Source organism: Panthera leo, chromosome A2 (genome assembly GCF_018350215.1).
Source record: "Panthera leo isolate Ple1 chromosome A2, P.leo_Ple1_pat1.1, whole genome shotgun sequence".
Lineage (NCBI taxonomy): Eukaryota > Metazoa > Chordata > Mammalia > Carnivora > Felidae > Panthera > Panthera leo.
Genome location: NC_056680.1, coordinates 3474141 through 3498151, shown reverse-complemented (window position 1 = coordinate 3498151; position 24011 = coordinate 3474141). Strand labels below are relative to the sequence as shown.

Below are 24011 nucleotides of genomic sequence, written 5' to 3'. Positions count from 1 at the left end.
CACGTGCAAAGGTGGGAAGGAGTCTGGCCTGTTTGAAGAGCCAACGGAAGGCCATTTTGGCTGGGCAACTGATAAAAAGGGGATGAGGTTCGAGGGGCTGGCGGGGGTCAGAGGACAGAGAGCCTTGAAGGCCGTGACAGGGACTGGTTTTTACCCCCAGGACTGTGGAAAATCAAGGAAGACGTTTAAGCGATGGGGTCAGATCTGCGGTGGATGTGTTGGGTCCGTTAGCGAGATGTTGGGGTCATTTGGCACACAGGTGGCAGCGGCTTGGATCTCGGAAGCATTTGTGGTGTTCAAAAGAAATAGAACGACGCATTTGGGACATATTTGGGGGGCTGGGATAGTTGCAGGGGGGCTGGGACAGTTGCAGGGGGGCTCGTCGGGGGGGTTCAGGAGCGTCTGACGAGGGGGCAGCTTGTCAGTGACACATGGGCGTCATCCTCCCTTCTCATCGTCTCCCCGCTGTCCCCTCCCCCTTACAGCTTGTCGCTGAATTCTGAGGGGACAGAGAGGATGGCCACTGGGGCGCCAGCGTCTGAGCGGGGTGATGCGGTCGGGACGGAGGACCCGGCCTCCCGCTTCCAGGTGCAGAAGCACTCGTGGGACGGGCTCCGGAACATCATCCACGGCAGCCGCAAGAACTCGGGCCTCATCGTCAACAAGGCTCCACACGACTTCCAGTTCGTGCAGAAGACAGACGAGTCGGGCCCCCACTCCCACCGCCTCTACTACCTGGGTAAGCCCTCCAGGCGCCCTCAGGCCCAGCCGGTCCTATCGGTTAGGAGGCCCAAAAAGAAGGGCCTGCCCCTGGGCAGATGTCCCATGAGGCCGTGCCACCCGCGGTGACTTCCGTTTGCAGCAGAGGTCTGGCGCAAGGGTGCCCCGGGGGGAGGTTGGGGGGGGGGGGGGCAGGTGTGCAGGTGAGTGGAGCAGAGGGCGGCCCTGCCCCATTGGGTTGCAGCTGTGCCGTGGCTGGGCCTTGGATGTGGCTCTGAGCCGCTGCGATCGTCTCCAGAACCAGGGCGGCTGGGCCTGCCCCTGAGTCGTTTCCCAGCCCCCTGGGCCGGGCTGGGCCGGGCCGGGCCAGTGAGCGGCTCCTGGCCGTCGGAGTCACAAGTAACTCCCGTGGGTGCGTGCCGTGGGCCCACGCGTGGGAAGGCTCTTTGAGTGCGCCCGGGGATAAACGACACAAGCGGCTGGTCACACGATCGCGGTCCTCGCCCCAGACGCCTGGATAAGCACGTTACCTGCTCGTCGCTTCCTTCTGCGCCACGTGCCTCGGGGGCAGCACCGTCTGCATCCCCGGCGGCCGTTCGTGGGCTTGTGTTCCCTGCCGGCCCGGGAGGGCCTGTGGGGGAACCGGTGGGGCCTCACGCAGGCCTGGCTCCTGGCAGGTGGGCGGCGAGTGTCTACTGAGCAAGCGGACGTTGCCTTGCTTTGCCCGAAGGTCTCGCGGGGCCCCTGCGGCAACAGGGCCGGGCGTGCCCCTGGGGAAGCAGCAACGGCCCACGATTGGTGACCCGGGGCAGGTGTTCAGCCTCGGTCCTCGACTCGACATTTAGGGCCTGACCGTCCTCTAAGGACCTACGGCCCCTGTGGGACGATGCTGGCCCCGGCCGGGCCCTCGGTCAGCGTCGGCGTGAGGGGTGGCACGCGCCGGTCAGCGAGGGGCGTCCTCTGCCTGCGGCTGACCCCCGCCGAGGGCCACGGCAGCGACTGGACGCCGGGTGGCTCTGCCCTCCGCAGACTCGGTGCAGCACCCCTTCGTAGAGACAGACGTGTGTGGAAAGCACGTTGGTGGTTTGGTGAGCGCGGGGTTGGAAGAGGAGGGATCGGGAACAGAGCTCAGCAAGCGACCGCCGTGTGTTTTGGAGATCTGGTTGTGCTGGGCCTCAGCCGCCCCCATTCGTCTCTGTCCCCTCCGCGGCCGCTCCCGAGCGTAGTTGCGGCAGAAGCCGTGTGTCCCCCGCCGCCGCTGAAAATCTGCACCGCGTGGCCCTTTACAGAGAAGGGATGCCAGCTCGGGCCTGGGAGAGACGAGGATTGGGCGTGCTTCGGGCGACGGTCATCAGGGGGCGTGGCTCTCGGGGTCAGAGGTGGCCGGGACACGTGGACTGTGGCGGCCGCTGCTTCTCTCTTCCCCGTGGTTCCGCGGCCCCCAGCTCGGTTTTCCAGCCCTCGCCGCCTCAAGGTCAGGCTGCCGTCCTGGACCGGATACATGTATGAGTTTCGTGGGGCTCCCGCTGTCGCAAATCACTGCTGACTCGGTGGCTTAAAACAAACAGAAACGTATTCTGTCGCGGTTCTGGAGACCAGAAGTCCGAACTCCGTCTCTCCGGGCCAAAGTCAAGGTGTCCGCGGGCCGTGCCACGCTTCCTGCAGAGGCTGTGGGGGAGGACCCGTTCCTTGCCCCTTCCGAGTTCAGGTGTGGCCGCCGGGGCACGGGGCCTCCTCCTCTACCTTGTGTCTGAGGTCTGCCTCTGTCTCCCTTATGAGGGCACGTGATTCCATTTAGGGCCCACCCGGGTAATCCAGGCTTCTCCCCAACTCCAGACCCTTAACTGCATCCCCTCCGCAGGTTCCCTCTTGCCGCAGAAGGTGACGTACTCACAGGGTCTGGGGATCAGGACCTGGGCATTTGGGGGCCACTGTTCAGCCAACCGCAGAGCTGCCGAAAGGGATGGAAACCCCCTGAGCTGGTTTGAACCGCCAAGGGCACCTCACAGGAAGGACTCGGGTGTGCCGGGGAGCCCCCACCCCGGCCCTCAGGCCGTGGCCCTGGGAACCAGGAGCTGCGAGGGGCCCAGGCGTCTGCCCCGCACACGCTCTGCTCCACACATCCGCCCCCACTGGACACCTGCCTTCCACCGCCACGCGCCCAGGGTGACCCATCTCAGGTTCCGGCCACCCGCACAGATGGACGAGCTCTCGGAATTTCTGGGAGCGGGAACTAGGTCCGTTCGACGTAGGTCAGATGTCTTGTCTGCGGCCCGTGCGTGTGTCTGGGGCTGGGGTGAGTGGGTCCCTGCAGTCCGTAGGACGCCTGCCACCACGGCGGGTAGGGGACAGACGGCCTTAGACAAGGGCTGTGGACTTGGCGGAGACCCCAGAACCTTCCCCGGACATCTCCGAGCCATCCTGCTCTTTTGGGGTGACGTAGCTCACGTTTGAGGTCATCCGTCTGCATCACTCAGTACCTTCGGGGTGCCCCGAAGCTCACTTCGTGTCCAGGTTCTTGGGGCACGCCCCCCTGGAGCCCCCGAGTACTTTCGTGATAGGTCATTGTGCTGGTCTGGCCCCAGGAACGCTGCAGCCAGCCGTGTTTGTGGATGGAACAGAAGGGGCCTCCGAGGGCCATGCCGGCGTGCTTCCCCTGGGAGCCCCTCCCCCCTGAGTGAGCGCCGGCCTCGCCGTCACCGGGGCCTCAGGGAGGGCTCTGTTGGATGCACATGACGGATGAGGTCCGGCGCGAAGAAAATCAGAGGAGGGAATGTGCCGGCTTCCGGGGCCGACGATGGTGGCGGTCGGGTTCCAGGGCTCGGACCGCAGCTTCTCCGGCTCCGCGGGGGTTGGTCGGCTCGTCCCCCTGCAGGTGGGCGTCTCCTGTAGGACAGAGGGCGACGCAGGGCCCGTGACCACTCTGGGAGTCCCTCCGCGGGGGGAGGGGGCCTCTTGTGTCCTCGTGACCTGAGGAGAGCCCGGGCCCAGTGCGGGTCACATGCCCATCACGCTGGCTCCTGAGGCCACAGTGACCGAAGTTGGTGCTTGTGCACATCTGGGCCACCTGCCACCCCGGTGGATTTTGGGGGCTGGGGTGCTGTCCCCAGAGGTGGGGTGGAGCTGGCAAGGGGGGAGGCAGGGGAGGGGCAGGGGCAGCAGAAATCAGACCCCGGGCTTACACGCCCAGCGTGTGACATCACCGTCACAGGTGCCAGGGCGCCGCAGGGAATGTGCTGCTCTGTGCCATTTGGTGCCGTCACTTACTAATGCGCTGGGCGGAGGAGGTGGCTCTGGTGTCCTTGGCAAGGCCGTTCTGTTGACTTCCTGTTGGGAAGCCTCTGGCTCTCCCGCTGAGCCCCGAGGACAGGGGTCCGGAGCTCGGGCTGCCGGCTGCTTCCTCCCGGCCCTCCACGCGGCTCCCGCGCGGCTCTTCTTAACGAGGTGTCACCCACAGAGCCTAAAACTCGCCCTTCTAAAGGTGGGCACCGCTGGCTTTTAGCGCACTCACAGCGTTGTGCAACCCCCACCGTCTAATTCCAGAATGTTTCCGTCACCCCAGAAAGAAACTCTGGACCCATTAGCTCTCGCTCCCCTCCCGCCCCCGGCTCCTGGCAACCATGAGTCCGCTTCCTGTCTCTCTGGGGTTGCCTGTCCTGGACGTTGCACGGAAATGGGGTCATGCACCGTGAGATTCTTGTCCCCACCTGTCTGTCCCCACCTGTCACATGAACTTGAGAAGGAAGCATGCCCCGGGCGGGGGGGCGGCGTCACGCCTGTGCCTCGAGCTGGGGATGAGAGGCAGACGGCACAGTGTCGAGGGGCCTTGGCCGTGAAACCGTGGGTGTGGCCCAGGCGCACGTCTACATCACCTTTGCGTTTTCTCAGCGTGAGCTTCCTAAGGTTGCCCTTGAAACCTTTCCTCCTGAGATACGTTCTTCCGTTGCTAACTGAACTTCCCGTGCCACGTTCGTCGGAAGTGGAAAGCCCTCGTGGATTGCCACATGAACCAGCTGCCCGTGAAGAGAGTCGTGACGACAACAGACATTATCTGTCGGGCTCTGGCCCCAGAGGCGCCGAGCGCGGGGCCTCCCTGTCCCCCGCTCGTAGAGGCGAGAGCGTGTACGAGGAGGTCCCCGAAGAGGCCGCCCCTGGCACGTGGAGTCTTCCCCCTGGAGGGCACGGGACCGAGAGGGGCCCGGCGTTGTAGCCCGTTAACAACAGCCCCGCCGTCATCTGTTGACTTGAAGACGCTGCGGGTTAGAAGAGAGGCTGTTGCTTCGTTTGCCACTAAGAACACGACCGCCCCTCTGACAGTAAGATGCAGCCGAGAGGCAAGAACACAAGAAACAGCGGCTTCACTGGCGAAGAGCCCACGTCCCTCCGAGCGACCCATCGGGGACACCGCGTGACGCGCCTTCTGTGTCCGGCTCGTTTCGGCCACACGGAGTCCTCACCAGGCGGCTACTGTCCTCTTGCAGACAGGCTCAGATTAGATCAGTGGGGGGCATCTGGGGGCGTCTGTGGCTGTCACCACCCAGGCGCTCCTGGTGTCGAGTGGGTGGGGGCCCAGCGGAGCTGAGGGGAGGGGTGCTGGTGGGGTGCACGGTCCCCGGCTCCCTTCCTACGTTTGCTCTTTCTCCGACCCTGGATTGGTCCTTGGCCTCCGCAGAAGCCTTTGACGGGAACAGACACCCGAGCCCCGAGCCTCGCCTGTTGAGAGCTGGGTTTCCCCGACCCCTTTTGTTCTCTTGCGTGCTAGTCCTTCGGTAACTTAACACAAGGCGTCTGTCCAAACCTCTCCGATGTGAAAGATCCCGTTACTGTTGCTAATGGGCTCGAACCTGGGGCCGGAGCATCTGTGGGGAGGGCTACCCGGGGGGGGGGGGGGGGGGGGGGGGGGGGAGGTCGGAGAGGAGCCAGCCGCGGGGAGCCAGCGTCACCGCTGAGGCCAGCCCTTGCCCCAGGCCCTCTCCTCGCCCTGGGCAAGGTCACCCATTCTGGTTTTTCTCTCTTCTCCCCAAGGGATGCCTTATGGCAGCCGCGAGAACTCCCTCCTCTACTCCGAGATCCCCAGGAAGGTCCGAAAGGAGGCTCTGTTGCTCCTGTCCTGGAAGCAGATGCTGGATCACTTTCAGGTGAGCCCGTGCTGCGGGGCTCCGGCCGGCGCTGCCCTGGGCCCCCCTCCACCCCGCCACCCCCACCCAGGGCGAGGGAGACAGGTGCAGGCCCCCCTGCCCGCTGTGCTCCAGCCCCAGTGCGGGCCCTGATGAGCGCTCCTTACCAGAAGTTCCTTTTCCACGCCTCACAAAGACTTGGAACCAACCTGGTTCCTGCAGGGGAGACTTGGCTAGTACTTAACCGCATCCAAAGTCGGCTCACCTAGGGAGAAGAGGGCCGGCGAGGGACGGGGGTGCCTTTTGCCGTGGTTTGTGTTGATTTCTTTGTGGTCGTGGCAGCACGAGGTGCTGGGTGGAGGCACATCGTGCGTTTCTCCACAGCCGTGTGACCGCCCTCACTTCTGCCCCAGGCCCACCGGGCGGGGCGGGCGGGGGTGGTGGGGGGGCGGGGGGGCGGGGGGCGGTCGTTGCACTCCGGGTTCTGCTTTTCAAAAACGCGTTTCTTGCCGGGAACGTTGCCCCGTCGTGTTCAGAGCTCTCCTCAGGGCAGCCGCGCGCCCAGACCCCTCCGGGTTGGGTGTTTGGGTGGCCAGGTGGTCCTGAATTTGCCCCGCTCCCCCCCCCCCCCCGCCCCGTGCAGAAAGCAGAAGTGTGTGGTGGAGGGAGGGTTCACCCAAAGCTCTGGTTGGACGGGATGGTGCTCAGGGCAGGAGGGAGGGCGTCTGCGGCATTGGCGTTGGGGAGCAGGGGAGAGTACCTTGGGTAGCCGCCCGTGCCGGCGGCTAGGGGAGAGCCCCGTCTGCCTCAGAGAGGACCTCTGGGCAGATGTGGGCGCAGGCGAGCCCAGAGACGGGCCCAGAGGGGAGGAAGCCTCGGGTGAGCCCGGAGCCTGTCCACCAGCCCTGTTGCCGAGCCCGCCTGGGCACCTCATGGCCCCCGGGCTCGGGCCGCTCTGGCCTCCTGGTTGGGGAGCTGCGCCGGACAGCTGTGCTCAGCAGAAAGTTCTCTCTGGCTGCTAACGCGGGCCCGTCCGTGTGTGTCCCCAGGCCACTCCCCACCACGGAGTCTACTCTCGGGAGGAAGAGCTCCTTCGGGAACGGAAGCGCCTGGGGGTCTTTGGCATCACCTCCTACGACTTCCACAGCGAGAGCGGCCTCTTCCTCTTCCAGGCCAGCAACAGCCTCTTCCACTGTCGGGACGGGGGCAAGAACGGCTTCATGGTGAGCCCTGGTCACTGGCTGGGGGCAGGGCGGGTGGCCGGGCAACCTCCCGTCCCCCTGAGCCAGACCTCTGTGTCCCCAGGTGTCCCCCATGAAGCCCCTGGAAATCAAGACCCAGTGCACCGGGCCCCGCATGGACCCCAAGATCTGCCCTGCCGACCCCGCCTTCTTCTCCTTCATCAACAACAATGACCTGTGGGTGGCCAACATCGAGACGGGCGAGGAGCGGCGGCTGACCTTCTGCCATAGAGGTGAGGCCACGCAGGGGGCCGCGCTCCTGTCCCGGGTGGGTGCTCGCGTGGATGGCTGCTCCGGCCCCCAGCGCAGCTCCCAGAAAGGCCCCCGTTCCCACTCCCGTTACCCCCGACCACCGGGCGCCTTCTCGGGCCCTGCTGTCCCGGTTCCCCCGCCCGTGTGTCCTGCGTGGCTCTGCCCCGGCCTCACGGGGAGTCCAGCTGCCTGGTCCATAGTTTTCTCTGTGTGAGTCAGCCGGGGTGGCCTCTCCCCCACCAGGTCCCTGTTCTGCCTCTGCTCACGCGAACCCCCCCCCCCCCCCCCCCCAGTTCCCGTCCGTCTCCTCCGAGTCGGGCTCGGGTCTCACGTGCTCCCTGAGTTCTCCCTCACCCCCCTGCTCCCCAGAAGTGACCTCCTTCTCCTGCATGTCGTGTGGAGCTCTGCCCCAGTCAGGGGCTCCGGTCACACGGCCCTTCCTGCCCGCAGCCCCAGCGCTCTCTCCCTAAACCTGAAGCTTAGCCCAGGCGGCACGGACGCCGGCCGCGTCCGGAGACACCGTTAGCTGTGGTGGCTGCTTAAGGACGCTCCTGGCATTGCGCGGCAGGGGCCAGGGCTGCGGGTCAACCCCTCAGCGCTCCGGACGCCCTCAGCCGTAGGATGTTTCAGCCTCGAGTGTGCGCGGTGCTTGGGGGCGGAGGCCGGCTGTGCGCCGGGTTCCTCACCGCGTGCGGCTCTCTCCCTGTCCAGGCTCACCCAGTGTCCTCGATGACCCCAGGTCTGCGGGCGTGGCCACCTTCGTCATCCAGGAAGAATTCGACCGCTTCACCGGCTACTGGTGGTGCCCTGCCGCCTCCGGGGAGGGTAGGCGCCCTCGCGTTTGCCAAAGCGCTTCCCGCGCGTCCCTTCTGGTAGCGGAGCCACGGCCTGCCTGCTTCTCTGCCCTCGGCTCTTTTCGCTTGAAACAAACCGCAGAGCCTTTTGTGTCGATAGTCGTGTCCCAAGCCGTTCAGGCCGCTCTGACAGGACCCCACAGGCCCGGGGGGCTGGGGAACAACAGACATCTTTTCCTCCGGGTTCTGGGGGCGAGCCGTCCAAGGCCGGGGCGCCAGCAGATACGGCGTCTGTTGAGAACCTGCCTCCTGGCTCACGACCACTGTCCTCTCCCCGCGTGCTCACAGGGCAGAAGGGCGGGGCGCTCGCTGGGCCTCTGCTCTGTCGTGAGGACACGCTCGTCTCATTCCCGGGGCTCCCGCCCTCCTGACTTAATCCCCTCCCGGAGGCCCCACCTCCCCCTACCAGCGCCTCCGGGTAGGATTTGACATTTGAATTCGGGGGTACGAACTTTCTGTCGGTTGCAGTCAGGACACAGAGGACTCTGATGACTAACTGTCCCTGGGGTGACGATGGGCCACGGTGTGTTTAACCGGTTCCACACCTACCGACACTTCGGCTGTTGCCGAAGTGTTTGGTTTGGGTTTCGCTTTTTATTGTAAACGGTGCTATGGCGAACATTTTTTTAAAAATTTTTTTAATGTTTATTATTTTTGAGATAGAGACAGAGAGCAAGCAGGGAAGGGGCAGAGACACAGGGAGACACAGACTCTGAAATGGCTCCAGGCTCTGAGACGTCAGCACAGAGCCCGACACGGGGCTCGAACCCACGAACCGTGAGATCATGACCTGAGCCGAAGTCGGACGCTTAACCGACTGAGCCACCCAGGCGCCCCTGAACATTTTTATATACACCTTCTGATCTTCTGGGAGTTTCTCAGTGGCTCTTAGCCAGGGACGATTCTGCTCCCAGGAGACCCCAGGTGACGTCTGGGGACATCTGTGGTTGTCACGACTGGGTGGCTACTGGTACCGAGCAGGCAGGAGCCACGGGTGCTGCTCTGCGCCCTACAGTGGCCAGGACGGCTCTCTCCCACAAGGAGTGATCCAGCCCCAAATGTCAGCAGGCCCGAGGATCCTGAATCCTGCCACAGAGAAAATTCCAGCTATAAGAGAGCTGAGCGGAAGCTACACACGGCTTCGATCTTGATGGATTTCCTCTTTGTGGAAGAAGCCAGATCAGTGGGTCCTTTTGTATCTCTGTGTCTTTGTCCCCGTAGTGCGGGGGGTATCTTGTCCCCTCCAGTGTTCGGTCAAGCAAGATCCATCTGCTCTGGGTGGGGGACTTGTTTCTGGAACGTGCCGGTAGCATCAGGCCCTCTTGTGCTGCTAATTGATTTCTCCGTGGCCTTCGTACCCCTGTGAGCTTCAGCGGTGCTCACGTCCCGGCCCCGGGCTCCGGCCGTCTGCCGTCAGAGCCCCGTCTCCTGTTCGCTCTTGCCTCTAGTTCAACTCACCTTGTCCTTAAATTAACTTGAGAGAAGACTTTATGGTCCTGCCATCAACAGAAGCAAGACACTAAATCCTGTGATACAAAGAAGCCGGCACGATATGTTTAAGTCGGCTCCCAGGAACAGGAGGGGTCACCCCATCAGAGGGGCACCTGAGGCCGCCTGGTGCTGCCCGAGACTCAGGCCGGGTCGCAGGTTACAGGGGACAGCGCCGTGACCTCTCCTTCCACCTGGGCCAGGCTCCTCAGCGCGCTGCCGTGCGGCGTGTAGCCCCGGGGCCCGTGCCTCTGGAGCTAGGGTCCGGGGTCAGCTCTTTCAGCCTGTGGCTGTCTGCAGGCCTGAAGCGTCCCGGTTGGTAAGATGGGGTCCTTGGCCACGAACCGGATCTCTCCCCGTCGGCACTCTGGACTTCGGGGCTGGCTCATCCTCTGTGCTGGGGGCCGTCCTGAGCACTGTGAGGTGTTGAACAGCATCCCTGACCTGAGGTGTTCCTCGGGCTCTGACCAGCTCAGGTGACCGACCCCTGGGCACACAGAACGGCCCTTGGTTGGGGTCCGCTGGTCTAGATGATCTCAGAGGTCCTTTCTCTGGCGTGCTGGTGCCAGCTCAGAAACCCCTTCGAGGAAGACCCCCCCCAACTCCGTGGCCGTCAGCCATCTGGGGTAGCCCCCTCCCAGACCCCACACCCGGGGTCACCTCCTGTGCTGTCTCGCGTGAAGGGATGGCGCTTTTCCTCGGCCACAGCAACCCGAGAGTATTCTTCCCGGCTGTCGGGGTCTGGGGCTCAGGAGTCCTTCGTGCGGGGCAGGTGGACGCAGAAGTCTGAGGCAGGGGTTCGGGCTGCGGTGCGGCCAGTCCCACCCCGTATGGCCTCAGGCCAGCGGCTCACCCCTCCTGTGCCCCCTCCCCCCCTGCAGACCGGGTGGGACTGGGCCGCTGGTTCTGGAGGCACCCCTGCTCCATCTGGGGCGAGTCTCCGGTGGGGCCATAGGACGCTGCAGATGGGGACCCTTTTCGGCAGCCTCAGGAGGAAGCAGCAGCCGTGGGCTCCCTCCCGTGAGGTCAGCACTGCCCGTGCCGCGTTCCTTTCCAAGCGGCCACCGCTCGGGGATTCACGCACTTCTCACGATGCTTATCCCGAGCCTTCTTGAGCCGAGCCCCGCGTGTTACTCCGCTGGGGCCGCCAGAAGCAAGCCCCCCAGACACGGCGGCTCAACAATAAGCATTTACCGTCCTGGTCCCGGAGGCGGGAGGTCGGCCATCAGGCGTCCCTGGGGCCGCTTCCTCCTGGGGCCGCTTCCTCCTGGGGCCGCTCTCCTCGGTGTGCAGACGGCCGTCTTCTCCCCGTGTCCTCACGTGGTCGTCCCTCTGCGTGTCTGTGCTCTCATGTCTTGTTAATGAGGACACCAGTCAGATTGGATCGGGCCACTCTGATGACCTCCTCTCAAACTCATCATCTCTCTAACACCCTGTCCCCAAATAACAGCCCCATTCTGAGGTGCTGGGGGCTCCCCACACGGGATTTCAGTTCGGCCCCATAACACCACATAGGGCCACCTCTCATGCCATCTCCTAGGAACGGCTCAGTTCTTCCCGTGGCGCAGGTGAGAACACTGAGGCCCTGGCATGAGATGTAACGGTTACAGTAAACAGCAGGGCCAGGCTTCTAGCCCGGGGGCTCAGGCTCTTATCCGGGCCCTGCCGTGGTAGAGCTGGGTCCCCTTTCTGTGCGGCAGAAGGTGGGGTGACAGCAGGGACGCCTGGCGCCCCCAGCAGCTCCCCCTGCCCCTTCCAGGTCCGGAAGGCTGTAAGACGCTGCGGATCCTGTATGAGGAAGTTGACGAGTCTGAGGTGGAAATTATTCACGTGCCCTCTCCCGCGCTAGAAGAAAGGAAGACGGACTCCTACCGATACCCCAGGACAGGTGAGGGCACTGGGCAGCGGCCCGGGCTGCCCAGCAGGGCAGGCGTGCACCAACCAGGACCCAGAGGGGCAGGCCGGGCTCGACAGCGGCAGCGGGGCCGGTGCCACTATCGGTGACCTCGGGGCCCGGGGAGACGGTGCGAGAGGGGGGGCCCGGGGGTGCGGCCCCATCCGAGGGCGCGTCAGATCCTTGGCACCCCGTGAGAATGCAGGCTCGAGTTTGCCCTGTTTCTCGAGGAGGCCAGGAATCCAGATGGCTCCAAGAAACCGCCTGCTTCTTAAACGCTCCTCGAATTATTTAAAAATGGTTGGCGAGCTAATTGAAAATACGTTGCAGGCCGGGTTCGGCCTGTTTTTGGTCCCCTGGGAAGCGTGTGGGAAGCGCCTACTATGTGCTCCACCCGACAGGGCCTTGCAGGGATACTTCCAGTCCCTGGTGCAAGTGGGAAAGGTCGGCCCTCCTCCTGCCCCGCCGCACGGGTGGGAAGCTGAGCCTCAGAGGGGCTGCCCGTCCCGGGGCGAGCACCGTGCAGGCCACGGTGGGGACTGATCGTAGGTGGGGCTGGAGCCTGACCCGCACCTGTCTGTGGCGAGTGCCATTTGGCCATCCTGGCCAGTAAGCCACGTGCCTCCCGACAGCTCGGGGCCCAGCTGAGGCACGGGGGACACGTGTCACCTGTCCGCATCGTTGACGGTCTTATTGTGGACGTGCCCTGTCTTTGCGACCAACTCTCAGGCTCTCCAAAGGCAGGGAGGCATGTTCTTTACGTTTGTCCCCCCACGACCCGCCTTCCCACCCAGCACGGGGTCTGGCCTGCGTTCTTAAATGGTAAAGACGGTTGTCACGGAACAAGGTCCAGGGCCAGAGTCAGAAAGGCCTGCCCGAGGGACTTTGTGCCCGGACCAGAGCGTTGACGTGCCCACGGAGAGACCTTTGGATACCTGGTCCCTTCCTGCCCCTCCCTCCCACGCTGGCTTTGTCACCTTCCTAGGGCATCACCCCATAACCTCCACCCCAGTCACCTGCTCTCGGCCCTCACGGGCGACACCTGCCGGCCTCACCTCCCTTTCATTTCTGCAGGCAGCAAGAATCCCAAGATCGCCCTGAAGCTGGCCGAGTTTCAGACCGATAGTCAGGGCAAGGTGAGCGTGGCCAGGGTGCCCGGGGGGGAGCTGGGTGAGGAGGGGTGGGGCCGGGGTAGGTGGTGGAGATGGGGGGACAGTTGGGCGACATCAGCAGGCTGCTTGCCCCCTTTCCAGGGGCACGCGAACCCGAAAAGGCACTGCCTCCGTAGCGCCCCGTCACCCCGCCTCGGTCTCGAAAATGAGTGGTGGCCCGGCCTCATCTGCCTCTGGGTGGTCCTGGGGTGTGAGGAGGCGATGCTGAGGAGCGGCCCTTGAGCAGAAGGTCCCACAAGAGCTTCCAGAACAGTCTCCAGAGCAGAAAGCTCCGTTGGGTAGTCGTCCAGGGGACTAGAGCTCCGCCCCGGCCACTCCCCGTCCCTGGCATTTGGGCAGGTCCTCACCTATAACTTCGCCGGGATGGTCAGTGCTCCAGACGCTTCTCTCTGTCACCCCGGGGTCAGTATCGACAACAAGCGTCCTTATCACCCCGGGAGCACTCGCTCAGGACCCCGCAGCCGGGAGGGCAGGAGAGGCTATAACCGAGAAGGGCTGAGGGGATGCCAGGTCAGACGGAAACCACCTCCCCCCCCCCCCCCCCCCCAGGTCAGAGGTCAGAGTACTCAGGCTGAGGAAGCTCTGGGACGTTTGTGCCGGAATGACTTTTTGTGTGAGGTTTCCCAAAAGGCGGAAGATAAAATGTGCTTATTTTCACGATCGGGGGTTAGGTTTTGGTTTCGGAATGATCAGACCCTGACCAAAACCTCCTTTCTACACTCCGTACCAGAACGTTCTGGCAGATCTTACACAGACCTGACGTTAGGTGGCTTCACTGAGCCCCTGCCAGCAACGTGGTTCTCGGCCCATCCTCCGGAACCGCCGAGCGCCGGCCCCGTTAGCCTCCGGGAAGCCGCGGCAGCTGGACGTTGTGTCGCCCAAGGCTGCCTGGCTCTGTGGTGACAGCCCAGGCCAGAGCCCTCGCTTTCCTGCCAACAGGCTGTCCTGACAGAGCCCCACATGCCGGGGGCTCGGACCACAGAAGCATGTTGCCTCCTGGCTCTGGAGCCTAAACGTCTGATAGCAAGGTGTGGGCAGTCCGGCTCCTTCTGCGGCCGTGAGGGGGTCTGTTCCCGGCCCCGCTCCTCGCCTCGTCCTGCCTTTTGTCACAAGGTGTCCTCTGCCTGGCGGCTGAGTCCTCACATCCCCCTCACGAAAGGGGGCTACCCTATTCCAGCACCACCTTAACTAATGACACTGTAGCCGCCCCGCTTCCGAATAAGGCCCTTTCTGAGGCACCGGGAGCCAGGACCCCAAGATAGGGATTTGGGGGACACGGTATCCCCCCACCCCACCCCCAGCAGCGGCCATCTCCTCCCAGGCACCATGTGGTCGGGCCCAAGTGTGACCTGAGTCTGCTCTCCCCTTAGATCGTGGCAACCCAAGAGAAGGAGCTGGCACAACCCTTCAGCACGCTCTTCCCCAGGGTGGAGTACATCGCCAGGGCCGGGTGGACCCGGGACGGCAAATAGTGAGTGTTGCCTCGTCACTCACCTCGTGACCCTGCGGCCACATCAAGGGCAAGTCTCTGGAGCCAGGCCCCGGGCCACCGCACGCAGGCCAGGCAGCCCGATGTCAGTTTCCGTATGGCCCGCGAGCCAAGAGCGGCCTTCGTGCTTTCTAAACACTTAGAAGTCAGAAAATCCAAAGAAGAATACCTCCTCACACACGGAAACGATATGAAATCCACATTTCAGCGTCCAGGAATAAAGTTTTATGGTCACGGGGCCACACTTGCTGGTGTACAGATCGTCCGCAGCTGCTTTCACGCCACGTTGGCGGGGTTGACGGGCTGCTTTCGAAAGGAACTGTGTGGCGCACGAGGCTGGAATATTTACTTGCCGGCCCCTGTATCACAGAGGCAGCCTGGACCGAGGTGCCGGGCCTTTGGCGGGCGGCAGGCTCTGGCTGGAATCTCCTGTCCCTGTGGCATCGCGCTTTGGTTTTAGTTGTTGTCGTTCCGTGTTGAGACTCAGCTTCTCTACTTACGGTACCGACATCTCCGTTTAGAACACATTGTCCGTTTACAGTCGGGGAAGGTAGAGGGGCACCTGGATGGCTCAGGAGGTTAAGCATCATGGGTTCAAGCCCCGTGTCGGGCTCTGTGCTGACAGCTCGGAGCCTGGAGCCTGCTTGGGATTCTGTGTCTCCCTGTCTCTGCTCCTCCTCCCCTGCTTGTCTCTGTCTCTCTCTCTCTCTCTCTGTCAAAAATAAACATTAAAAAAAGTTTTTTAAATAAAATTAAAATAAAATAAAATAAAAAACAAAAACATAAGGCACCTAGGTGGCTTAGTCCGTTAAGCATCCGACTTCGGCTCAGGTCATGATCTCGCGGCTTGTGGGTTCGAGCCCCGTGTCGCGCTCTGTGCCGACAGCTCCGACCCTGGAGCCTGGAGCCTGGAGCCTGGAGCCTGCTTCGGATTCGGTGTCTCCTCTCTCTGCCCCTCCCCCACTTGTGCTCTGTCTCAAAAATAAATCAGCCTTAAAAAAGAAAAGGTACAGAGAACTTTTTTCCCCCCAGTTTTGAGAAGTTTTATTTCAAAACAGTTGTTTTGAGGACAGAACATGATAGAGTAGCTCCCAAACGTGATTTTTAAGCGATACCGACACCAACGCGGGGCTCGAATTCACGGCCCCTCCACCGACTGAGCCAGCCAGGTGTCCCCACCTCCAACGGGATTTTGTCTTTTTTAAGTTGCCGTTTGCCTGCCTCTATCCCAAGTCCTTAAGGACTCAGGTTGTTTGACAGGATGAACAATTTTTTAACACACACACACACAAAAGTACAATGTCCATTCAGAGCAAAACAGGAAATAAAGGGTAGTGAATGAGACGTCTTCGAAACGCTGCTCTGAGTCCTAACGACACGCGATGTTTCCAGAATGGTTGAGTTAGAGTCCTGTCGCCGCCCCCCCCCCCCCCCATCTTCTCCGGAGGGCCCGTGCTAACGAGAAGCCTTTGTGTGCTACGGGGTTACTCGGTCGAGTGTAGGCCAGGCCGCCAGAGGAAGGGTGGTTGCGACGCCACGCGTTCGGAAAGGGAGGCGTCTGTCACCCGGCTTCCCCCCGCTGGGCCCTGAGGCCTGCGGCCGCTCTCTCTTGTCGCCCCCTCAGTGCCTGGGCTATGTTCCTGGACCGGCCCCAGCAGCGGCTCCAGCTCGTCCTCCTCCCCCCGGCCCTGTTCATCCCCGCCACCGAGGATGAGCAGGAGCGGGTGGCCTTGGCCAGAGCGGTGCCCAGGAACGTCCAGCCGCACGTGGTGTACGAGGAGGTCACCGACGTGTGGATCAACGTAAGCGTGGGGAGACGCCGGGTGTTGCGCCCCGCCGGGGCCCCCAGATCCCCGGCTGGGCGGGGCCGGGGCGGGGGCGGGGCGGGGCGGGGGCGGGGCAGCAGGCCGAGTTCGCCTCCCACGGACGGACGCCTGGCCACGCGGCGGCGGCCCGCCTCCTGACGCACGGTCCGCCTTCTGCCCGGACAGGTTCACGACATCTTCTACCCGTTCCCCCAGTCCGAGGGAGAGGGCGAGCTCTGCTTCCTCCGTGCCAACGAGTGCAAGACCGGCTTCTGCCACTTGTACAAGGTCACCGCCATCCTAAAGCCCGGAGGCTACGACTGGAGTGAGCCCTTCAGCCCCGGGGAAGGTGAGCAAGGCCCGACTGACCCCGCCCCGTGAGCGTGAGCGGTCCGCGAAGGGGCGGGGCTGGGAGGAGTCAGAAAGCCAGCCTCTCTGGAACGTCTTTCGCGGTCTGGCAGGGGCGGTCTGGCAGGGGTTCTCGGTCGGTAGCGTGTACCCAGCGCCGACCACGTGCCAGGCCCTTCTCACACCAGGGGCGGGCACACCACGGCCACAGATCAAATCCGGCCCACTGCCCGTTTTTGCAAATAAAGTTTTATTGGCACACGGCCGCGCTCATTCATTTACAGGCTGTCTGTGGCTGATCTCCTGCCGCGATGACAGAGTTGAGGAGGGTGGCGGCAGTGTGACCTATGTCTTGCATCGCTGAAAACGTGCTGTTTGGCCCCTTATGGGAAAAGCGGCCGACCCCTGCTCTAGGTGCCAGGGGTATGAATCTAAAGAGAGAAAGGAAAATCCCCGCTCTTGTGGAACTCTCTAGTGGAGGAGGGTGGGCAGCCATCCAAAAGCAATTGAAGACCATACCTCGGGGTGAGTGTGGGAGCACGTGCAGTGGGACAGGAGGTTAGAGAGTGAGGGGCCTTCTTTCTAGCGGGGGGGGGGGGGGGGGGGGGTCAGAGGGACGTCTCTGCCGACGGGTCATGCGCAGAGACCCGGAACAGGTGGCCGAGGCAGCCACACAGGTCATTCCAGGTGGAGGGCACAGCCTGTGCAGAGGTCCTGGGCAGTAGCCGCCTGGCCTGGTGGACACACAGCAAAGAGGCCCGTGTGGCTGGAGAAGAGTGAGCTGGGGGAGGGAGGGAGGAGAAGAGGGAGGAGAGGGGCCAGGGCACGTTGTACCGGGCCTTGGGGGCCTCAGGGAGGACTTGGGCTTTTACCACTGATCTCACATCAGTTTAAGCGGTTCCTGGGGTTGCTGTGTGGAGTGTAGCCAGGGTGGGTCAGGGCAGCAGCCTGGGCCAACCCAGGCAGATTCGATTCTGGGTGCACTTTGACCTCTGAGTCAGCAGTCTGCCGGTGGATTGGACGTAGGGTCTGAGAGAGAAACCGGAAGGTTTTTGGAGTGTCGGCGTGAGACAGAAAGAGTGTGGGAGGGACAGATTTAGGAGAGAAACGTCCAGTTGAGGTTTGGATGTGTTCACGTCGGAGTGCCCGGGAGTGGACATGCTGTGTGGGCAGGTCTGCGTGCCTGGAGTCCCAGCGAGCAGAAGGATACCCGCAGCGGGCATGCGGGGGGTCCTCACGCAGATGGCGTCTCGGCCTCGGGACGGGGTGGGGAAGCAGCGTGGGCTGAGAGCCAGCCAGGGCCCCTCCGGCACCCCACCCCCGGCCACTGCGGACGCTGGGCCGGGTGGTCCTCAGCGGGGACGTCATAGGCTCTGTTGGGGGCTGAGCGGCATCCCTGACCCCCCCCCCCGCCCACTCAGTGCCAGGAGCCCCCCTCGTGACAGCCCCAGATGTCCCCGACATCGCCCAGTGTCCCCCAGTGTAGAGTCAGCTCCCGCACAGGGAATGGAGGCCTGAGAGCGTGTGGCCCGAGCGTCAGGAACAGGCGAAGCCTCGAACTGATGGGACTCGAGTAAGACGGCAACAGAGGAGTGACTGCCGTCTCGGGGACCTGTCACTGCTGTCACTCGGGGTGCAACACAGCACGGGCTGGCTAGGCCACCCCGAAGGCGGGCTTCCTGTGGCTCACTGCTCTTGAGCTTTCCCGTCGTGTGTCCCTCTGACTTGGCCGCCACCACCTGACGTGAGCTCGGGAGTCTTCGCTTGGAACAGCCTCATTCCTGCCTGTGGTGGTCGCTGGGTGGAGGTCGTGGCAGGTGCCCCACAGGGACCTCCTGCCTTTGCAGTGGGCACGCCAGCTCTCCCTCCCACCCCGTGCGGCCCGCCTGGTCCACGTGGCTCGTGCCTGCTAGGCGGCCGTTGGGTAGCCGAGAAGGCGAGACCTCGGTCACTTTGGACCAGAAGGCATGAGTTCTTGAAAGTTGCCATCGGGGCGCCTGGGGAAGAGGAGGGAAGGTCAGGAGCCTGGGGCGCCAGCCAGAAGTGGGACGCCGGCTGGGGCAGTGTGTCCAGGCCGCGCGAGGGTCCCTTCGCGGCAGAGGGTCCCGCGAGAGAGGGCCGAGCACGTGTGGTGGGCAGCCCCTCCACTGAGAAGTGTGGCCTTGAACCCGGAAGGCTGAGAGGATGTGGCAGCCGGGAGGGCGGCGCATGGCCCGCCGTCAGCGGGTGCGCCGGGTCCTTCCCCAAGGGGCGGGGCTCCAACGGCGGCCACGAGAGGTTCCACTCCCGGGCCTGCACCCGCTCCCTGCAGGCCCGACGCCGGACGGGCTCCGGTAAGGATCTGAAGGAGCGAAAAGTCAGCCGTGTCCAGCCTCCGCGAGCGGGGACCGCGGGAGGAGCGTCTCTCCCTCCCAGATCCAGCTGTGACCAATCTCTGGGCCCAGATCTCTGCAGCAGGAGTCGATGTCTGCCGGGCCTCTGTGAGGCGGGCACGGCATGAAACCGCGTCACTCGTAAACCGTCTTAATAAATTTGTAATGTGTGCCTACTAGCATCCGTAGTTATTTGCCTGATGGAAATTCAAAAGTGAGATCTACCAAAACAACAAAAACCCCAAAGGTCTGTCATAGGATCTCAGCTGAGCCTTTGCTCAGCCCAAGCGTTCTAATCAAGACTTCGTTCTCCAAAACCTAACACATTCTGAGAGGTCACCGGCCGAGAGTCCGGAAGTTGCTGGTTTGGCCCGTGCCGGGTTCTAAAATCGGTGCTTCCGGTAAAAACGCAGAGGTCTGGTTTCCCCCGGGAGGTGCCAGCACCCTGCACTGGCCCCGCACCTTACCGTGTCCCAGGCTCGGCTGGCTCGGCCTCGCCTCCCTCCTCCCTCCTGGCCCCGGCCGCCTGGGCTCCGGTGGAGTTTGGCCTCAGTGCCTTTGCGTCCCCTTCACGGCTTCCTGGGCCCCTTTCACCTCTTCCTCTCCTTACTTGCAGATGAATTTAAGTGCCCCATCAAGGAGGAGATCGCGCTGACTAGCGGCGAGTGGGAGGTTTTGGCAAGGCACGGCTCCAAGGTACCAGAATCTCTTTGCAACCCTCCCCGCCCGCCCTGCACGCACGCTTGTACACACACACGTGCACAGACACACGCGTGCGCACGCTTCAGCTGCCCTGCCCACCCCGTGTGCCTGTGGCTTCTCTCTTCCCTCCTGGCTGCGTCCTCCTCCTGCTCTGCTCCGCCCGGCTCCGTCCACGGCTCCGTCCACGGCTCCCGCGGGCCCAGGGCCGCGGGGCTCCGCTTCCGGCCAGCCGGACAGCCCCGGTCCGGGAATCGGGGGCTGCTCTGTGCACCCGTGGCACCCCGTTAGCCTTCCCCGCTCCGTGAGACCACCTCTCCCTGGGAGAGCAGCTTATGGGACACTTGTCCTGCAGCTTCTGGCCATCGTAAGGACGTGGCAGGACTTGCCTCTGACCAAATCTTCACCTGGGTCCAGTTCTACAAAATTCCAAATATTATGGAGAAACCTCTTTCTTTTTTTTTTTTTTTTTAGTGTTTGTTTTACTGTTTTATTTTATTTTGGGGACAGAGAGAGAGAGAGAGAAAGAGAGCGTGCGTGAGCACACAGAGGTGGGGGAGGGGCAGAGAGACAGGGAGACACAGAATCCGAAGCAGGCTCCAGGCTCCGAGCCGTCGGCACAGAGCCCGACGCGGGGCTCGAACTCATGAACCGTGAAATCGTGACCCGAGCCGAAGTCGGATGCTCAACCGACTGAGCCACCCGGGCCTTTCAGTGGAGAGAGCTCTTAATCAGACTTCCTGTGTCCCTTCTCCACACCAGCATAAGTGCCTCCCGGACCAAAAGCAGACGTGAGAGATGTTAGCCCACGTGCGTGCCTCACAGGGCTGTCCGTGCAGCCGCGGTGGTTAGTGGGCACCTGAGTGAGCAAGCGAGGAGTGACGTGGATAGGTCCAGGTCCCTTAGACACGGGCGTTGATGAGAGCATGCCCTCCCCCGACCGCGGACCCCTCCACTGACTTGGAAGGACGTCCCTGTGGGTTGTTGGAAGGAAGCCAGTGGGGACGCCACGTGGTACGTGCGGTCCTGATTCTGTCAGATTTCACACCCCGCTCTGATTTGCGAGGCGAGGTCGGAAGGCCGGTGCCAGAAGGTTAAAGGCTGCCTCGTTTGCTCTGCTACGGTCGATGCGCGCGAAGAGGTGCCTCCTGCCTCTCAGCAGCCGGGAGCTAACGCTCAGTTCGTCGTCTGTGAAATGGGACCATCAGAGAGCTCTGGTCTGCTCGCGTTTACAGCAGAGTCTCTGCCCCCAGCGGGGCGTCCCGAGCACCGTGGGGCATCAGCAGCCTCCCCAGCCCCAGCCGCCCCAGGTGTGACAACCACAGAGGTCCCCGGACATGGCCGGATGTCCCCCGAGGGGACTTGAACCGGAAGCCCCCGGCACAGCGTCTGGCGGACCCACCAGCCAGGATTCTCCTTTTCCTCTGCCGCTGGGGGCGTTATGGTGTTTGCTCGCCTGGGTTTTTACCCAGAAATTAAAAAAAAGCAAAAAAAAAAAAAAAAAAAAAGCCATGGCAGCACCTGATGTTATTTTTAACTGAAGTATGGTCGACGACGCAGCAGCATTTAAGACTTACAAAGGGAAGGGAGGGCCTCTCGCGTCCCCTCCGGAGGGTCTGTGCCGCCCGTGCTGTTTGCGGACCTGGGAGGGTCCCGAGCGCCCCCTTCGTGTGCCTCGTCTCACGTGGCCCTTGTGACAAAACCGGCGAATGACTGCAGGTGCCTGGGGGTTTTCTAACGACGCCCTCTGTTTCTAGAAAACGTGCGTTTATCTCGAAACGATGGCGACAGTGGATACGTCGTGTTTGTTGTGCGGACTGAACCGTTCTGAGTGACCCTGCGTTTGCGAATCCCCTCACTTGCCTCACCCCAGACTCCCCGTAACCTCTTCCCCCGGGAGGCGACCGACCACGGTGGAAACCCCGGCAGCTCTTTTCTGTTTGCACATGGCTCCGCAGGACATCGTTTTAGGGGCTACGCAGGGTGTTTTTTGTTGTTTTTTGTTTGTTTTAGAAAATACGGTTTTACGTGGCCACGGAGCACTGTGCCGTAATTTTGAAAGCGATCTGTACTCGGGGATGTTCGAGTCGTTGTCTTTTTTTAGTATTAAGAACACAGCAGAGCCCTCTGGAACAGTTCCCGGGAACCTACTTGCTGCATCAGAGGACACACTTTTTTAAGGGTTTTGCCTCCGTGTTACCAGGTCGCGGGGTTGTTTCCTGCTTTCCCCGGAGGCTTCACCATGTCAACGTCACGCTGGAGTCTGATGGGGGTTCACCCAGGAAGCAGGCGGGGGGGGGGCCCACTTCTTAACCCTGAGCACCTGGGTCCAAAGGGCGGGCTGACCCCTTCGGGGACCAGGCTTGGGGACTGGGGGGCCCTCAGGCAAGGCCAGCCCCTCCCTCAGCCCCTGTCCCAGGCCCTGTGCCCTCTGCTTCTGCGTCTCGGTCTGGGGTTGGCATTCCGACTTCAAGTCCTCCCAGAGGACACCCGGCGAGCTTAGCGAGGTCGCTGTCCGCTCCTGCCCCACCAGGTCCGAGAGGCGCTTCTCTCCTAGAAAGTTCTTCTCCAGCTGGTGGGCTAAAGAAACTGGGGAGAGGGCGAGTCTCCCATCCCCGGAACTCTGGGCCCTCCCTGTGGGGGCAGGGAGAAGAGCCTGGGTCTCTCCGCCGGGCATCGGCCCCCTCCCCCAGCCACCGCGGGAGCAAAGGCCTGGGAAGTTCAGGGTCCGGCCTGGGGCTGCTTCACGAGGAGCCCCTGTGTCCCCACAGATCTGGGTCAACGAGGAGACGAAGCTGGTGTACTTCCAAGGTACGAAGGACACGCCCCTGGAGCACCACCTCTACGTGGTCAGCTATGAGTCGGCGGGCGAGATCGTGCGCCTCACCACACCCGGCTTCTCCCACAGCTGCTCCATGAGCCAGGTGGGCACTCCCCCGACGCGCCTGAGGGCACCATTCTTGCCCCCCGCCTTAGCCTGTGGGAACGTTCTAGAAAGTCAGCCAGGTGGGCACTCCCCCGACATGCTAGATGGCAGCATTCCTGCCCCACCCCCTTAGCCTGTGGGAACGTTCTAGAAAGTCAGGCCGTGAACGTGCACGGGGCTACTTCCAGTCCAGGGCAAGCGTTTGGTAGTTTGCCGGCTATAGAGCCAGCGACGTGAGCACGCTCTGGCATCGGAAGGATCCGGGTGCGACCCTGGGTCCATCAGTTAGCACGGGGGGTGGGGTGGGGGTGTGCCCCTGGCCAGAGGACCGACTCCTCTTGGCCTCAGTTTGCTTACCTGTGAAATGGGCGTGCCGGTAATAGCGCCCCTCTCTCGGGGGCAGAGGAGTTTGAAGCTTAAACAAGTGAGCACCCAGGGCAAAGACAGCAGATAGGTTGGTGGGTGACGGGGGGCGGGGAAGGACGCTGGTGTCGTGCGGTGCTCAGCGCCCCGTCCCGCCTACAGAACTTCGACATGTTCATCAGCCACTACAGCAGCGTGGGCACGCCACCCTGCGTGCACGTCTATAAGCTGAGCGGCCCCGACGACGACCCTCTGCACAAGCAGCCCCGGTTCTGGGCCAGCATGATGGAGGCGGCCAGTGAGTAGCCCCACATCCCTGGGGACCTTGACCGAGGCCCCCACGCCCACCAGGAGCCTCGGCTTGCCCATCTGTGAAATGGGATGCCACCCTCTCAAGTAACACGATGAGAGGGGGCCGTCCCGGCAGCCTCGAGGCCATGAGGGGCCCAGGGTCTTGCCTGCTGGCCCCTCCCCGGAGCCCTGAGAGCTCTCCATTGGGCGTTACCGGTGGCCCTGCCTGTCCCGTGGGGCCTGCCACCTGGACAGCGTCTCATTTCTGTGCCACAGTTAAGGAGGACACGGCACAGGGCGCAGATTCCGCTCACGACCGGCTGCCACACACGGGCAGGCCCCGTGCGGGGCGTCCTCACCCGTGGGCAGCTGTCTCCGAGGGCACCTGCCCGGGGCGCACGTCCCGATGGCTTTGTGTGTGGTGGATCCGGGGGCGGGGGCGCGAGCACGGCCTCGGGGGACACGAGGCATCTTGCGGTTTGCCCGGGAGCCCGTGGGGTGGCCCCGGAGCCCAATGCTGGCCGCGGAATCCTAGGCAAGGCGGTCAGGCTCCCTGAGATGTGTCCCTTCTCTATGAAATGGCACGATGGCAGGCGGTCCCTAGGAAGAAGGCCTTAATATTCCGTACCTTGCCTGGCACACGGGAATCACTCGCTAAAAAAGACACCCTTGCCTGACCCCAGAGCTGCCGTCTGCTAGATTTCCAGAACATTCTAGGTAATGAGAATCCCTGGTGTTTGTGGGCTGGAAAGCGTCTTGTTACATCGTCACGCTCTGGGACCAGCTCGGTCCGTGACGCGCCCCACATCACCACGGACGTGACAGAGCAGGGACTCTGGCCCCAGTTTCACCGACGGGGACACCCAGGGGAGGATGGGGCCTACCGGGACACACGGCACAGCAGTGGGGACAGCAGTGGGAAGTCAGGTGTCCCGGCCCCGGGCTTGCAGGCGGGTGGACCGAGGCACCATGTCCCAAAA

The 24011-nt window shown here is 62.9% G+C and overlaps 1 protein-coding gene across 14 annotated transcripts in view; it reads left to right on the top strand.

The window, feature by feature from the left end:
- Positions 1–24011, top strand: part of DPP9 (dipeptidyl peptidase 9) — a 40848-nt gene that overhangs the window by 7569 nt on the left and 9268 nt on the right. For 10 of the 14 annotated variants that reach the window (XM_042928043.1, XM_042928038.1, XM_042928046.1 and 7 more), the window contains 13 exons: positions 486–739; positions 5746–5858; positions 6887–7060; positions 7143–7311; positions 8042–8155; positions 11432–11560; positions 12641–12702; positions 14109–14209; positions 15852–16029; positions 16219–16381; positions 19369–19448; positions 22223–22375; positions 22903–23038. In XM_042928043.1, coding sequence (XP_042783977.1) covers positions 517–739; positions 5746–5858; positions 6887–7060; positions 7143–7311; positions 8042–8155; positions 11432–11560; positions 12641–12702; positions 14109–14209; positions 15852–16029; positions 16219–16381; positions 19369–19448; positions 22223–22375; positions 22903–23038 — 1795 coding nt within the window. In that variant the 5' untranslated portion in view covers positions 486–516. Of the gene's footprint in view, positions 1–485; positions 740–5745; positions 5859–6886; positions 7061–7142; positions 7312–8041; positions 8156–11431; positions 11561–12640; positions 12703–14108; positions 14484–15851; positions 16030–16218; positions 16382–18691; positions 19331–19368; positions 19449–20704; positions 21117–22222; positions 22376–22902; positions 23039–24011 lie in introns of those variants that run through there. The other 4 variants (XR_006199636.1, XM_042928047.1, XM_042928048.1 and 1 more) reach the window with 4 other exon arrangements.